General features: G+C 43.0%; 1 protein-coding gene across 2 annotated transcripts in view; it reads right to left on the bottom strand.

The window, feature by feature from the left end:
• Positions 1-15,217, bottom strand: part of SCN8A (sodium voltage-gated channel alpha subunit 8) — a 115,591-nt gene that overhangs the window by 83,951 nt on the left and 16,423 nt on the right. For both annotated transcript variants that reach the window (XM_034792118.1, XM_034792119.1), the window contains exon 2: positions 7,501-7,827. In XM_034792118.1, coding sequence (XP_034648009.1) covers positions 7,501-7,773 — 273 coding nt within the window. In that variant the 5' untranslated portion in view covers positions 7,774-7,827. The remainder of the gene's footprint in view (positions 1-7,500; positions 7,828-15,217) is intronic.

Below are 15,217 nucleotides of genomic sequence, written 5' to 3'. Positions count from 1 at the left end.
TAGGTCTGGTACTATTCAACATTTTCATTAACAACCTGGATAATGGAGTGGGGAGTACACTTATAAAATCTGCACATGACACCACCCTGGGACATTTAGGTTAGATATTAAGAAAAACTTTCTAACTTGAAGGATAGTTAAGCACTAGAATAGGCTTCCAAGGGAGGCTGTGGAATCCCTATCACTGGAGGTTTTTATGAACAGGCTGGACAAACAACTGTCAGGGATGATCTAGGTTTACTTAGCCCTGCCTCTTGAAGTCCCTTCCAGCCCTACATTTCTACAAAGAGTTCTTTTAAAGACTTTTTTGGCTCTGAATGATGTGGTTCCTGTATACATCAGACAGCTCATTTTCCAGGCACACCATTTATCCCTTTGTTCCTTGGCAGCTCATTGTTTAGCACGGAAAGGGTTAAGGACAAAGCTTCTGCCACATTTTGTGCTTCTTCTAAACTTTTTTTTAAGAGCACAGGGTTGGGGGGGGAGGTTGGGGAGGGAGCTGAGGAGAGGGGGAGGAACTCGTGGAATTTTTAGAATTATTTTGCTTTTCAAAGAAATGCTTCTCTAGAGAGATTTTAAGACAATAAAAGCAATATTGAGTAACAGCAGCCCAGGAGACCTGGGTTCAGTTCTTGGCTCTGCCACAGATGCCTTGTGTAACCCTGCATACAGTACTTCATCCCTTCTGGAGCTCAGTTCCCACATCTGTAAAACATGGATGACAACCCTTCCTTTGTCCCACCCGCTGTCTTGTCTATTGACATTAACAAGGTGGCACTGGCTCTTATCATGTGTGTGTACAGTGCCCAGCACTAGCCCTGATCTCAGCTGGGGGCTTCTAGGTACTACTGCAATAGTAGGAATATAATTGTTACATGAACAATAATGTCTCAAGAACAGCTATATAAACGGCAAACATTGCAGATATGACCTCGTCTCCCATCAGCCCCATTCCCAAAGCAGGCTGGGAAGAAGCGATCAGCCTAGGTTAACTGGGCACCATTTTCCCTCACTCTGCTGTGATTATGAGAAGATAGTGATTACTGGTCCAGGACCTGGATTCTGCTTCCCAAATTAAAGTGGGTCAGACAGAGAGACCCAGGGGAAACACATTAAACACAACAGCCCTGGGAAGGGATGTTTCTTTGGAAACTCAGGGGACCAGCCCAAACATTATGCTTCATACATCTCCCCATCTGAATGTTTCACTGCATCCCCTGCAAGGCATGGAGAGCCCAGCAGTAGCACCTCAAGTCTTTTCTGCCATCACCAGCATGGAGAGACATTGCTTAGAAATTCAAAGAGCTCATGGGAGGAGGGTCCTTGAAGCACATGCTGCCAGTGGACAGGCCTCGCAGACTCATCTCACATATCCCTTCATTACCTCCCAGTTTCATACACTCACTCATGGTGAGTTTTGGGCAGGACAGCATCATTCCAACAGGGCATGTGAGTTGATGCAGATGCAAATCACTTTAGTAGTCCATGCACACTAGCAAGATCCTCAGGTGCACACCTGCAAGTCACAGGTGACCTTAGCCGATACATTAGGTTTTGCCACCTGACTCTCATGGGCTGGGCTTCACAGTTCCTGAGCACCCACAACTCCTGCTGACATCAATCTACAATGATTCATACATGGTCCCCCCATCCTGATAGTACCAAAGTATTTAAAAATAGAAAGGACATTACCAGCGTCTGTATTTCTTTTCTTCATTCCCAGCCAGTGACCTACAAGGTCCACAGCTCCTTAGAGCCAAGCCACGATCAGCACGCTCAGTTTTAAAAAAACACCCATGGAATGTGTGAATACCGTGGACAACATGGCCTCCAAAAGAGCCATCATCTGATAAGAACTCTCCAGCCAAACTTGATGGGCAAAGATTGCATAAATAAAACACAACTAACCATTCATACAAGTGACAGCTAAATGCCTCCAAAGTTTGCATTGGAGAAGGGGCATGTGAGAGGGGCAAATAAAAAAAAGAGAGAGAGACCCACAGACCCTGTTAACAGGATAAGTTTTCCAGAATCTGAACTCACTCCCATTATCCCATTATTCACTGAGAGGTCTTAGACCTGGGCTCAACTCAGACTCTGAGGTTTTGCAACTTAGGCCCCTTTTCAGCAAGATACTTCAGCACATGCTTAACATTAACCGTCTGAGTAGACATATCGACTTGAATGGGGCCAGGACTTCACCCACTCGCTTCAGTGGGACTACTCAGTTCACACGCTGGCTTCCTCCGGGCCCCGGGGGTGTTCAACCCACCACTCTGCCCCAGGCCCCACCCCTGCCCCGCCTCTTTCTGTCCCCGCTCTACCCCCGCCTCGCCTCTTCCCAGGGAAGCTGATCATGACATGCAGGAGGCTCTGGGAGGGAGGATGAGGAGTTGATCGGCGGGGCCACCAGTGGGTGGCGCTGGGTAGGAGAGGGAGGTGGACTGGCTGCCAGTCGGTGCTAAGCACCCAATAATTTTTTTCTGTGGGTGCTCCAGCCCTAGAGCATGCATGGAGTTGGTGCCTAGGACTCAGTTACTTAGGCATGTATTGAAGTACCTTGCTGAACTGGGACCTTGAAAAGCAACTGTGAGTTCACAAAAATCTCACCCCTCGTATAATTTTAAGCCATGTTTTTCCACACACCCTCCCCAGGGTCGCATTTTTCTAGCTTAAAGGGAAGCCCAAGTTATGCATTAGGTAGGGCCACCCAGAGAAGCTCAGAAGACACAAAGTGGGCCTATCCATAGCAGGTAGATCATTTTTTCCTTTACAATCTTTCGGTTTCCCTTCTCTGATTCTCTGCCTCCTTCCCTGCGGTGCTTCTGAGTGTGTTTCATGTTGCCCATGTTCTGCGCCAGTGGAGGATGGAGAAGAAAGGGCACCAGGGACAATGCAACTGTATGGCCTGGTGCCTCCTCTCATGGTAGAGATAACCATATGCATTATTATAACATCTCTCTTCCAATGATCTTCAAACTCTTCACAAAAAGAGTCATTACTTCTCACTCCCATCCCCGTGGGTGGAAGTGATAAAGTTGGCCAAGCAATGGGAAAATGCATTTGCAAATTTTGATTAATCATTCAGATTGATCATATTACTGCCCTTTTTAAACCTGTTTTCTCTTAAAATTAGTTTGTGTTCATCCCTGTGACTGTTTGGAACTATGATGTTACCTGCCTGCATCCGTGTATGCACACATGAACAAAAGTATTCTGTTTAAAAAATCCAGTCAGAAAATGGAAACTTCATATTCCTCCACAGTGGCCAATCACACACAACTCACAGTTCATGGAGAGTCCCAGAAACTGCAATTTGTTCAGACAAAATCTTCTCTGGTTTTTGCATGAGTGGGAAAAAAGGACTAATTGGTCCAATAAATTGTTGTTATGAGTAAATAATTCACCCAGTTCTAGTAAGAATTATCATCCCCATTTTACAATGGAAAACCTGGGGCACAGAAAGGTGAAGTGATTTGGCCAAGGAATGCTACTGACAGATCTAGAAATAGAACCTAGGAGTTCGGACTCCCAGTGCCTCGCCTATAACTATTAGCCAACTGGTTAATGAGAAGTTAAGATTCTCAGGTGAATGCTGACAGTAACCAAGATTACCACTAGCTACAGCTGGCCCTAACCCAAGGGAAAAGCAACCATCCACTGTGGTGCCTAGGTATGCTGTGTACCTAGCATTAAAAGAAAAAAAAACATGTTCCAAAACTGTTTGTCAAATGCTGGGAGTGGGGGGGAACGTAATCTGGGCAAATTTCCCACTATTCAAACAGATCTGCAATTTCTGATGATTGAGAGGGCTTTTTTTTAAATGGACTTTAAAAAAAAAAAAAAAACTGTGTCTGTGGGACGCTCTAGAGTCTTTGGCTATTTGAAGAAATGATCAGCATGTATCAGATTTAGACGTGTAAGTGGCTGCAAACCAGAAGAGCCAAAAAATAGGCTGTTCTAGTATTTATGGGAAGAGAGAGTGGTTCTTTGTACAGCACAATAAGCAGGAGGTCAGCTGGCCTGTAAAAGCTTGTCACTGATATCGAGAACCTTCCCCTCCAACATCTGCAGCTGTTCCCGTTGCAAAAAGAGTTCACATTCTCTGCACGGCATGTATGCGGAGCTTGCAGAAACTCTGCATGTGGCTATGCACAGAAATCCCAGGTTATGACAGGTTTCAGAGTTGCAGCCGTGTTAGTCTGTATCCACAAAAAGAACAGGAGTACTTGTGGCACCTTAGAGACTAAAATGTATTTGAGCATAAGCTTTCGTGGGCTACATCCCACTTCTTTGGATGCAGGTTATGACAGAACATCTCCAGATTTACTTCCAGACAAAAAGTTATTTCAAACCTGCCTTTTCAGATAAAAAAAATTAACATTTCCCACCTTAAAAGATTATTAAAACATGTTTTCTTTGTGGTGATCATCTGCAATTCCTTCCTCTGGGGAAGTACTTGGACAGCTTGCAAGGTTTTTCCCAAAGCTCTGAAGGGTGGAAGTCCACATCACACTTTCACTCACTACTCCACAATTCCAATGCATCCCTTTCTCACCTCTATCTCACTTGAAGACCTAGAATCAGTTCCCTGTTGGCCTGCACCCTGTGCAGTCATTCACGCCAGTGAAAAGTTGGTACAAAATGCTCCAATTCTTCAGGTTTTTAGAAGCATTTTTACCCATTTTGTCCAGACTAAATGACTGCACTAGGCCCAGGGAATAATGAACAGGGCCACTAAGATGCTTCCACATCTCCACACTTTCCACACCAAACCTATTTGACAGAAGCCTCTCTTCACTCCACCACTTGGGAGGAAAACCTGCATTACGTATTTTAAGAATTCTTCCCACACCACAGAATGAGGTTACACTGTGTATTTGGAATATAAAAATCCAATCAGCTGGAAATATTTCCCAAGGATTATGCACATCTTACTTACACATCTGCTGGAGCAGAACCCTCAGGAAGATTTTGCAAGGGCTGCATCTACACTTACAGACTTAGTGCCTGGCTCTCAGCACCACTGCAGCTACATCGGTGCTAGCACTGATGCAAGCACTAGTGTGGAGAGGACCTAGATATTCCCAGTACCATATTCTGCTCTGCACTAGTGCTTGTATTGTTATTAGCAACTGAGGCACAGAAGCAAGCATTAAACTTGCTATTGTAGATGCAAGACAAATTACGAGCTGAATCAAATTTTTAAGGGCCAAATCCAGTTGACCGTACTCATGTGAGTAGTGTGCCAATGTTCACAGGACCACTCACGTGAGTCAGGTAAGAAAGATCTGACACGAAGACAAAAGCTATAAAATATTTATTAAGTAGCTCATTATAAGTTATTGATTTTACATGACAGTCAATTGATCACCCCAAACTCGTGTAAAATCACTGACCAATATTAATCTCTAGCAGTTGCGATATAAACAGTCAAACTTCCATCTTCCCAAGTGAAACCAGAATCCCAACCTGCATCTTTCCAGTAGATTTCCCCAGTTTATCCAAACTCTGACCCCCATGTAAGAAAGTCACAGAAATCAGAGAGAGAAAAGATGCTCGGTATTATATTATCTAGTCCCCCCTGGAAGCCAATGGCAATGATCCCCTTCACTGAACAGGATAGTTCACTGCTGCCAGGAGGCTGGAATAATTTATATAGGGGGGGTGCTGAGAGCCACTGAACCAAACTGTAAACCCTGGATATGATGCAAACCACATCAAACCAGAGTGTGTGGCAGCACTCCTAGTGCCAGCACCTATGCACTGCTGTACAGATTCATAGATTCTAGGACTGGAAGGGACGTCGAGAGGTCATTGAGTCCAGTCCCCTGCCCTCATGGCAGGACCAAATACTGTCTAGACCATCCCTGATAGACATTTATCTAACCTACTCTTAAATATCTCCAGAGATGGAGATTCCACAACCTCCCTAGGCAATTTATTCCAGTGTTTAACCACCCTGACAGTTAGGAACTTTTTCGTAATGTCCAACCTGAACCTCCCTTGCTGCAGTTTAAGCCCGTTGCTTCTTGCTCTATCCTTAGAGGCTAAGGTGAACAAGTTTTCTCCCTCCTCCTTATGACACCCTTTTAGATACCTGAAAACTGCTATCATGTCCTCTCTCAGTCGTCTCTTTTCCAAACTAAACAAACCCAATTCTTTCAGCCTTCCTTCATAGGTCACGTTCTCAAGACCTTTAATCATTCTTGTTGCTCTTCTCTGGACCCTCTCCAATTTCTCCACATCTTTCTTGAAATGCGGTGCCCAGCACTGGACATAATACTCCAGTTGAGGCCTAACCAGCGCAGAGTAGAGCGGAAGAATGACTTCTCATATCTTGCCCACAACACACCTGTTAATACATCCCAGAATCATGTTTGCTTGTTTTGCAGTACTAACATACTGCCCAGTTATCAGCCACTTCCCTTTGGAGACTATTCCATTTCTAATAGAGAGTTCACCATCAGGAAGCACCTCCTGATTTATAACCCTCATTTTTCCCATTCTTACTGTCATCCCTATGACTCCTACTTTTTTATTTTATTTTATTTTTAAATCAACCTAAAGAATTCCTTCTCTTCTTCTTGGATGTCACAATTCTGCCCCACCATTCCATGCAGATCAAAGGTTGACTGTATCCCATACAAATAACTAAACCTATCCCCAAGGGAAAAAGTCTCTTCCGCCACCATTTGCAGACCCATCTTTAATCGAGACAACACAGCTTTCTGCATGAATTCTACTGTCCTGCGTTAGGGTAGCAGCTGTCATTGGATTAACTGCAGTAACAACTCACATCGCTTTAAAATCTGTAAGGTACCAACATCATCCCATGTGTGAGTTTTCAGAGTCACCTGAGAAGCAGACCGCTCACCAAATATTATATCCATAGATTTTAAAGGGCAGAAAGGACAATTAGGACCAGCTAGTCTGACTTCCTGCATAACACAGGCCAGAGTTTCATCTAGTAATTCGTGCATCAAGCCTATGTCATGTAACGGATATAAAGCATATATTCTAGAGAAGACATTAATCTTGATGTAAAGACTTGAAGTGATGGAAAGTCCACCAGATCCCTAGATAATTTGTTCCAATGGTTAATTATCCTCACTATTAAAAACCTGCACTTTATTTCCAGCCTGAATTCATCTAGCTTCATTGGATCTCGTTCTCCTCCTTTGTCTGCTAGATTAAAGAGCCGTCTGTCAGAAACCTCCCCATATAGGTACTTACAGACTGTGATCAAGTCACCTCTTAACCTTCTCTTTGAGAAGATGGATAACTGTTCTGAAGCTTCATGAAGGACAAAAGCGATGTTGGTTAAAACACAAGGACAAAACAGTAAGTTTAAAAAACCCACACGCCTGGCATAAACATTCCATTCCCCCTCACCCCCATTACCAAGCACTGTTGGAAACACAAGGTGGCTGCCATCACCCAAACCTGCAATTCCCTAAGAAAAAGGTGATTTTAGTAACATCTCTCCTGCAGACTCACTTTCTGGGTCAAATAATACGGGTCAAAGTCCTCCAGTGGTACAGCAACCAGACCTTTCGGGATGTCCCCATAGATGAAAGGCAGATTTTTTCCTGCCTCCAGGTCACTGTTCGGTTTTGGTTTGCTGTCGTCGTCGTCATCCCGATGGCTGCTGTCTTGCTTTGGACGTTTCTTCTTTTCCTCTGCAATGCGCTTCTCAATGTTAGCCAGAGACTCTGGGGTGAAAGGTTTAAAACTATCAGGGCCTGGTGGTGCGAGCAGCTGCGCTGCCATCTTTTCATCCTGCAGCAGCTTCTTTAGTTATGTTGCACGCAGGACAGGTCAACTCTGCATGGGATAAAACAGCACAAACAAAACAAATAGTAAGTCACTGCACTAGAGATGGACAAGTACATTTCATGGGGAACCAATGATGATTCATTTTGGCCTTGATCCCGAAAGCCCTTGCACAGCAGGATTTACAAGGCTGATGCACTCCGATGCAAGTGAAAGCTACGAGTAGGAGCAAATCAGGTCAGGCACTCTGTCTCAGTCTGCAGCATGTCAGACCCCTCACTCACAAGTGCACAGGGACAGAAAATGGTGGTGGGAAACTGGACAGGTTTAAAGACAGGTGGGTTTAAGCATGTGCCTCATCATGCTAACAAGGTACTTAGCTAAGTGCACCCCTCTATATCTTCACTCATGAGTCTAAGCAGGAGTAAATTGGGGCCAGCTTTTCAAAAGCTCAGCTTGTTGGGTGCACGTTGGGTGCTCAGCTCTTTTGAAAGCCTGGCCCTCAGGCCCAATTTGATACCACTGAAATTAATGAAAAGTTTCCCTATTGATTTCAGTGGGCATCGGATTAGGCCCCTAGGGAGTACTCAGCAATGCTCATTAACACAGGATCGAGTTCTCCTACACTCCTCAACATGCTCATTACTTCTATTGTGTATTTATTTGTGCAACACTCCACACCTTTGCTGTGCAAGATCAAATCTTATAAACCCTTTAATTACACACACTCAATTAATGGGCTTTTGGGGGAAAATATTGTCATGTATGCCCCCCAAATTAAGTTTTTCACTTTAAAAAAAAGGACTTTACAAAATATAATAGTAATTTAAAAAAAACATACAGATGTTTAGACAAAAACATCCCCACTGCACCATTTTCAACCCAAACATCGCAGCTTTGTGCCAGTGCATGAGAACAAGAAAAGTGAAGCAGATTAAGTACAGAAGCACAACTGACTAAGGCCCCCAAACCCTCAAGCTGCTATGGTGGGCAGCAAATCCTTTCCACCCACACAGAGCCCCGGTAGACCTGTTCACGGCAGCTTGTAGGATCAGGGTCTAATCAAGTTCCCCTGTGCAAAGCCAAATGAGTTGTGGAAAAAAACAAACAAATCAGCACCAATGGTTTTAAAAAAAAAATGTTTAGGATGACTATTAAATTTAATTTGTGAAATAACTACAAAAATATACCACAAGGGCATTGATGAAGTTTGTCAGATGGATTTACCATGAGATACAATTCTGTATTCAGTAGGTTTTGCACTGTCCCCACAAACAGAGTACCTATAAGCAGGTATTAAGTGCACTCAAATTTAAAAGCAAACAAATAAAAGGCGGCAGCTAGAAAATCATTTTGTCTGGATCCAGCACTCCTGGAAAACCCCTGAAGTTTTACACCTTTTGCCAATCTTTTGTTTGAGATTGAGCAATAGGAATGTGTTGCAATTCTGAGATAAGGGGAGGGTGTCACGGATTCCAGCTTTTCACACTTGGGAAGAAGAGGGCAGAGGAATTCTAGAAACCTTGCACTGATGCAACAGCACTGCAGCATTGCAGGCTGGAATACAACAGAGCATAGACACTGCTTGGTACTTAAGGGAGGAAACCTGAATACTGAAGGGGCATAGTGTTTCAGGAGGAAAGACAAAATTGTCACTTGATGTCGGACATAGATTTACATATGAAAGTCTTGCACACTATGGTTTGTACATTTAAAGACAACGGATTGCCAAGGTAAAGACCGAGACCTTGTTACCCAAAGACGTGCACACACAGTTTTTTTTTTACAGTAGATATTTAATGCCAGGGACCTCTGAATAAAGAATGACTTTCATGTTCCTTGAAATCAATGATTGCTCTAGGGCCGAATCATTATGATTCAGCTATTCCAGCATGAAGTCAGTCACAGACAGCCTGCGCAGTCCTCGGCTTTGAAGATGTACCTGGAATAACTTCATCCTGGCAAGATTCCCTCAAGTCCAATGAGGTCATCAAGATGGTGGAACGTACTTATTCATAAAGGGTAGGCTGGAGCATTTTGTGTCCAGCCCTGAGCAAGGTCCACTCTCACAATGCCCCCTCAGAGGTTTCTGCCAGGGAAAGTGAGTGTCGTAGGGGTGGGAGATGCAGGGGGGATGGAGAAGAAGGGGAATGGAAAAGTCAAGTGAAAAGTGAGAGGCCAGATATGAGCCTTCATATGTTCTTAAAACCTGTTACAATCCCACACCCACCCTGCCTCCCACCATACTCAGCAACACCAGCTTTTGACTCCCTCCTCGCAAACGTAATGAGAACAAAAACTAACTTGGCTGTCTTACTTAATGCAATTGTTTTCTTTTGCACAATGGGCTTTAGTGCATGGACCTAGAATGATATTATCTGGGGTGTTTGTGTGTACCTAACTAGTTACCTTGACTGGAGGCACTTAGAAATAGAATGTGTGTCATATAATCTATACAACCAATAGCTAATGGAGATTCTTGTTTAGTTCACACGGCAGGAGCCTATGTTTTGGAGCAGAGGGCGAGGGACAGGTGGAATCAGTTCTATCCTTGTCATTGCTGTGAAATACAACGTAGCTATGGCAGCAAAGCAACAAGCACGAATTTGTGCCCATGTATTGGTTACAGTATCTGCGCAGGATCTTTCTTCTGACTACACATGTAGCACCATCTTTAAAACAACAACAACAACAACAACTCTTTCTTGCTCATTCATTTGGTATGTGTAGAATCACACCAATTTCCACAAGAAGCATTTTGCTGATTTTATGAATTGCACAAAACTTGAGTTTTGTTAATCCCTCAGCACGGCTATTTTCAAGATCTATGAACCTGCACTCAAGACAAAACCAACGCATGCAAATAAAATTCTTCAATTTCTTTTCACTTTCACATAGGACAAGAGGTATCTACTGGGTCTATCCAGTAGAAGTCTGGAGGAATTGGGAGACTGGAAATCAAATTCTTAATGACGCTGAAGTAATTAGAATGTTACAATGGAAATCATTAGGGGACTAAGTAGCTCATGCTACTGTAGCAGCAGAGAAACAGACTTCACCTATGTGCTTTAAACTAGAGCGAGGCAAGATTGAAAACTTTGGTTCAGATTCAGAAATTGATACAAACTTCAGATTTAATTATTATTTGTATTCTAGAAATGCCTACAGCCCACCACACAATGGACTAGGCCCTGCACACACAGAGGGATAGTACCTTTCCCAAAGCCCTTACAATCTAAGTACACGAGATTCAGTGGTCTGGTTCTAGAGAATTAGGCTGTGGTCTCTAACTTTGGGCTCAGCTACATACATTGTTTGTACTGCTATATTGGTTTAGTAAGAGACATAGTTTAAGTGGTCTGACCCACATATAAAACTGTGTCCATTCTAAGGACTATACCAAGTTAACTACAGTGGTATAAAACCCCACTCCTAACAAATACTTAGATGGGTATAATAATGTGTGTAGACCAGGCCTCAGATACTTATATGGCTCCAGGATCCTAGCACCTCACAATCTTTAATGAATTTACCCTCACAACATCCCTGTAAGGCAGGGCAGTTCTAGTATCCCAATTGTACATATGGGAAACTAAGGCACAGAGGGTATGTCTACACAGAAGCTGGGGGGGGGGTTCTCAGTGTGAGTGAACAGACTCACGCTAGCTCTGTTTGAGCTAGCGCACTACAAATAGCAGTGTGGCCAGGGCAGCAAGTCTGTGCAAATTTTCTGCCCATATATAAATTAGGGGTCTGTTTCCTTTATATATTTGGGGAAAAGAACCCATATATCCTGAGCCTCAGTCCAGTACTTTAACCACAAAGCCTTCCATATTTGTTTATATATAAACAACACAGAAATAAATAAATCAATAAATAAAAGGACCATCAGCCCAGGAGCCTGTTTACCCAAGTACATTTAGATGGTATAGTGAAAAGTATGCCACTAAAAGATCAGACAGAAAGGTGGACAGGTGCTGCAGAAGTAACAACTGTGCCCTCTTCTAGCCAGGCTGCCCCATTAGTGCATCTACCCATCTGTTCTGCAAGGACCACCAGTAGAGATAAAGAGAGTGCAAGGTCTACAGGACTTGCTCATTGCCTGACCCCCTCCTCCCAAAGGGATTTGATTGTACTAGGAACATTTCTTTTTTGGAAACAACTCAGCCACCCGCAATTTTCACATAGGCTACTGATATCTATGAGATAGCAAGGCCTCTCAGGCACTGTCTGCCTGGCCTAAATCCAAACCAATTTCATTACAAACTCCCTGGACCCTTCCATCCTTCCCATGGGGCTTGCTTGTATTCTATAATTCCCTTCCCCAGCAGAGGATACACACTTTGCCATCAGCTAGATACTCATGCTTAAAATGTCTCGTGCTTTTTGTAGGAGATGGGGCATTGAGATTGGTGTCCAGCATGGGTCATTCCATCCCACCTCCCTAAGTTCCCCAACCTATAATGGTAGCTGGCTCTGGGCAACCTTCACCTCCTGGTGGCTGTTAAGAGAAGGACAGTGGGCAAAGTGAATGCACATTACCCAGCCCAAATCTAATAATGGGGCAGTGCTGCAAAGCCACTGCTCTATCCTCACAAAACTCAGCTCTACTGAGATACCTCGGACATCTTGGCAGGTGGTTTGCTGCAACTGGAGCTTATTATGGGAAGTGCACTCATCTCATTGTTACCATGTTTTGTTGTTGGTATCGTCTCTGTGTTGTATTCACGTCATCTGACATATTATACCTGAAATGCAAGCTATCTGGGGCAGGCAGTTATGTGTATGTACAGCACCTAGCCCAGTGGGGTCCCTCGGCACTACCACAACACAAATAAACAATATCACTTACAATCTGGCCTAGGATCATGACTTTCTAGGAGTTTCAGTGAAAAGTATCTTCATAATTAAATGCAGCTTACAAATATAGAGCGTTATCCCTTGTAGGTCCAATAAATGCAGGTCCAAACCCCTGCAGTAGGATGTTAAGTGCATTTCAGGAAGACTGAGCATTACCAGCTGCATAATGCCTCTCCAACTCACCTTTGACTGAATTCCCCTCTACTTACTTCACCCTAGCAGTGACTCTGCCCCTTAGTCCTTCCTGCACTCTGACCCCAGTACCTGTATATGTAAACAGAGATCTCATTAGACTCTAAAAGCCCCTCCGCAGGAGTAAGTTAATTGAACACATCTCCCAACCCCATCTCAGTTTTCAGCTGCAGATCCAAAATATGAAGTTTAAATATTCTGCCTGATGTTATTTCAGAGACCACCAGACTCAGGGACTGACTCCCCATTGCCCTGCACCTCATGCAGTCATCCGCACCACTGCAAGTTGGGTATAAAATGCTACCACTTCAGTTTGGTAGTGTTCTGCACCCACCTTGCACTGCTGTGTCTGCACAAGGTGCAGGGTGATGAAAAAATCAGGCATCTTAAAAAAAAAAAAAAAAAAAAAAAAGTGAGAGAGAGAGATTTGTGAGAGTCCCCTGGAATGGAGCCCACAGAGGAGAGCAGCACAGAGTTGTATCAAATCATAAAAGACAAAAGGTATCAGGTCTTCCAGTTATCTTCCTGCCAGCACAGGATTGGTTCCCATGGTACCAACTTGTCCAAGACTACTTTCAAGCAGTGGTGTTCCCATTGCTTCCCTTAGAAGGATTTTCCTCCAGACTAATAGATCTAATTAACAGGGATTTTTTTCCCTTGATATTCAACCTACTATTTTCCTTTTCTTAATTTCACCCCATTACTCTTAGTGACAACCCTCTTTGCAACATTACACAATCCCCCTCCCCTACACCATGCAAGTATTTGTACACTTCCGGTACATCCCCTAGCCATACTGTATCTAGATATGTACATAGCTTCCCAATCACCTTAGCATCTGGTGGGCCAGATAGTCAAGTGTAAATCATCACCGCTCCATTGATTTCAAGAGTTATTGAGAAAGTATGTTCTTGCGCTTAAGGAGAAGGATCTGAGACATGGACTTCCTGTGTAACTCTGGGCAAGTCACTTACCACCTCCATAAAATGAAGATAACAATACTTCCCTTATCCTACCCTTTGCCTTGAGCATTATGACTAAGCTCTTCAGGGCAAGAACTGTTTCTTGTCTTCGTGTATATATGGTGTCCAGAACAATGAGTCCTCAATCTCAGTTGGAGACTATAAGAACTATCATGATATAAATAATAATTATACCACGATCCTAAAAAAATATGGAGGCTGAGTTTCACTACAGTCATACCAAACTATCAATACTGATATTGCTATACTTTTTCGAAAGCTGATATTTCAAGGTGATCTGTGAAGGAGGTGGGAAAGGGGAGGAGGGGGGTTGTGATCTTTTTTGCTTCTTTAAATAGAGGGTCTGAGAAGTTTCTTTCCCCATTTAAAAAAAGAAAAAGTTACTTAGGTGTGTTTTTATTTGTTTATTTTTCAAACACAATGGAAATTCTAAAAGTCACGTCTATCCTTTTTGTTTAGAAGATTTTTTGGGAGACTGGAGAACCAGGAATTTTATAACGTCAGCAACACCAAGCTACTGAAAGCAGCAATGATTTTTGTTCAGACTGTTTAAAACTTGGGGGTGGGAGAGGCGGGGAGAAGATTGCTGTTTTTCTTTTTTGTGTAAACAGCTCTTTAGCTCAAATGCATGAAAAACATGCTGGACAAAAAGACATTTTTATAAACAGATTCAAATACCCACATCCATTCAACTGAGCATTGAGAAATCTCTTAGTCCATACCAGAGACCTCCAAGTAGCCTTCCAACCAAACTGGACTCAACATTTCTGGTATTTATCAGGTAAATAAAAAAAAGACTCCTTAAAAAAAGAGAGAGCCCCTTATATATATCTTAAAGCAGCAAAAAAGTGCAAACCCAGTATTTTAGCATTTTCCAAGCCTCCTTTATAGAGCCACACAAGCATTCTCATGTTTTAAAAACAAAAGTTCCTCTAATGTACTCGACAGTGTAACATTTGTATGCACTTCATTACTAACTTCCCCAAATACCATGAAACTGTACAGCAGCAGAGAGGATCTGGTCTACTTGAGTGGCAGATAAATATACAAGGCCTGATTTAAAAAAAAAAAAAAAAAAAAAAACACACATGGTAATTCAGGTCTCATCCAAAAAAAATTTAAAATAAAATAATATACAGAGATGCATGCCTGATTTGTCTACACAATTACCCCAATGGCAGCTGGAAGTAACCAGCTAATCTGATAAATGGCCATTTTAAAGCAAAAATTCACTATTTGTACATAAAAATAAGGTGCACAATTGCACACAGCTCTGGACTCCCTATAAGATGACTCAGGTTGACAGATGACTATTGGCTCTACCATCCCCTAGGTCCCTCAACCTTCTTGGGGCAAATTCAGGTAGAAACAGATACGTACACCTGCAAAGTGTCTGGCCTGAATCC

Source organism: Trachemys scripta, chromosome 16, assembly GCF_013100865.1.
Source record: "Trachemys scripta elegans isolate TJP31775 chromosome 16, CAS_Tse_1.0, whole genome shotgun sequence".
NCBI lineage: Eukaryota > Metazoa > Chordata > Testudines > Emydidae > Trachemys > Trachemys scripta.
The sequence above is the reverse complement of the archived record's forward strand: the minus strand, read 5'-3'. Positions and strand labels throughout refer to the sequence as shown.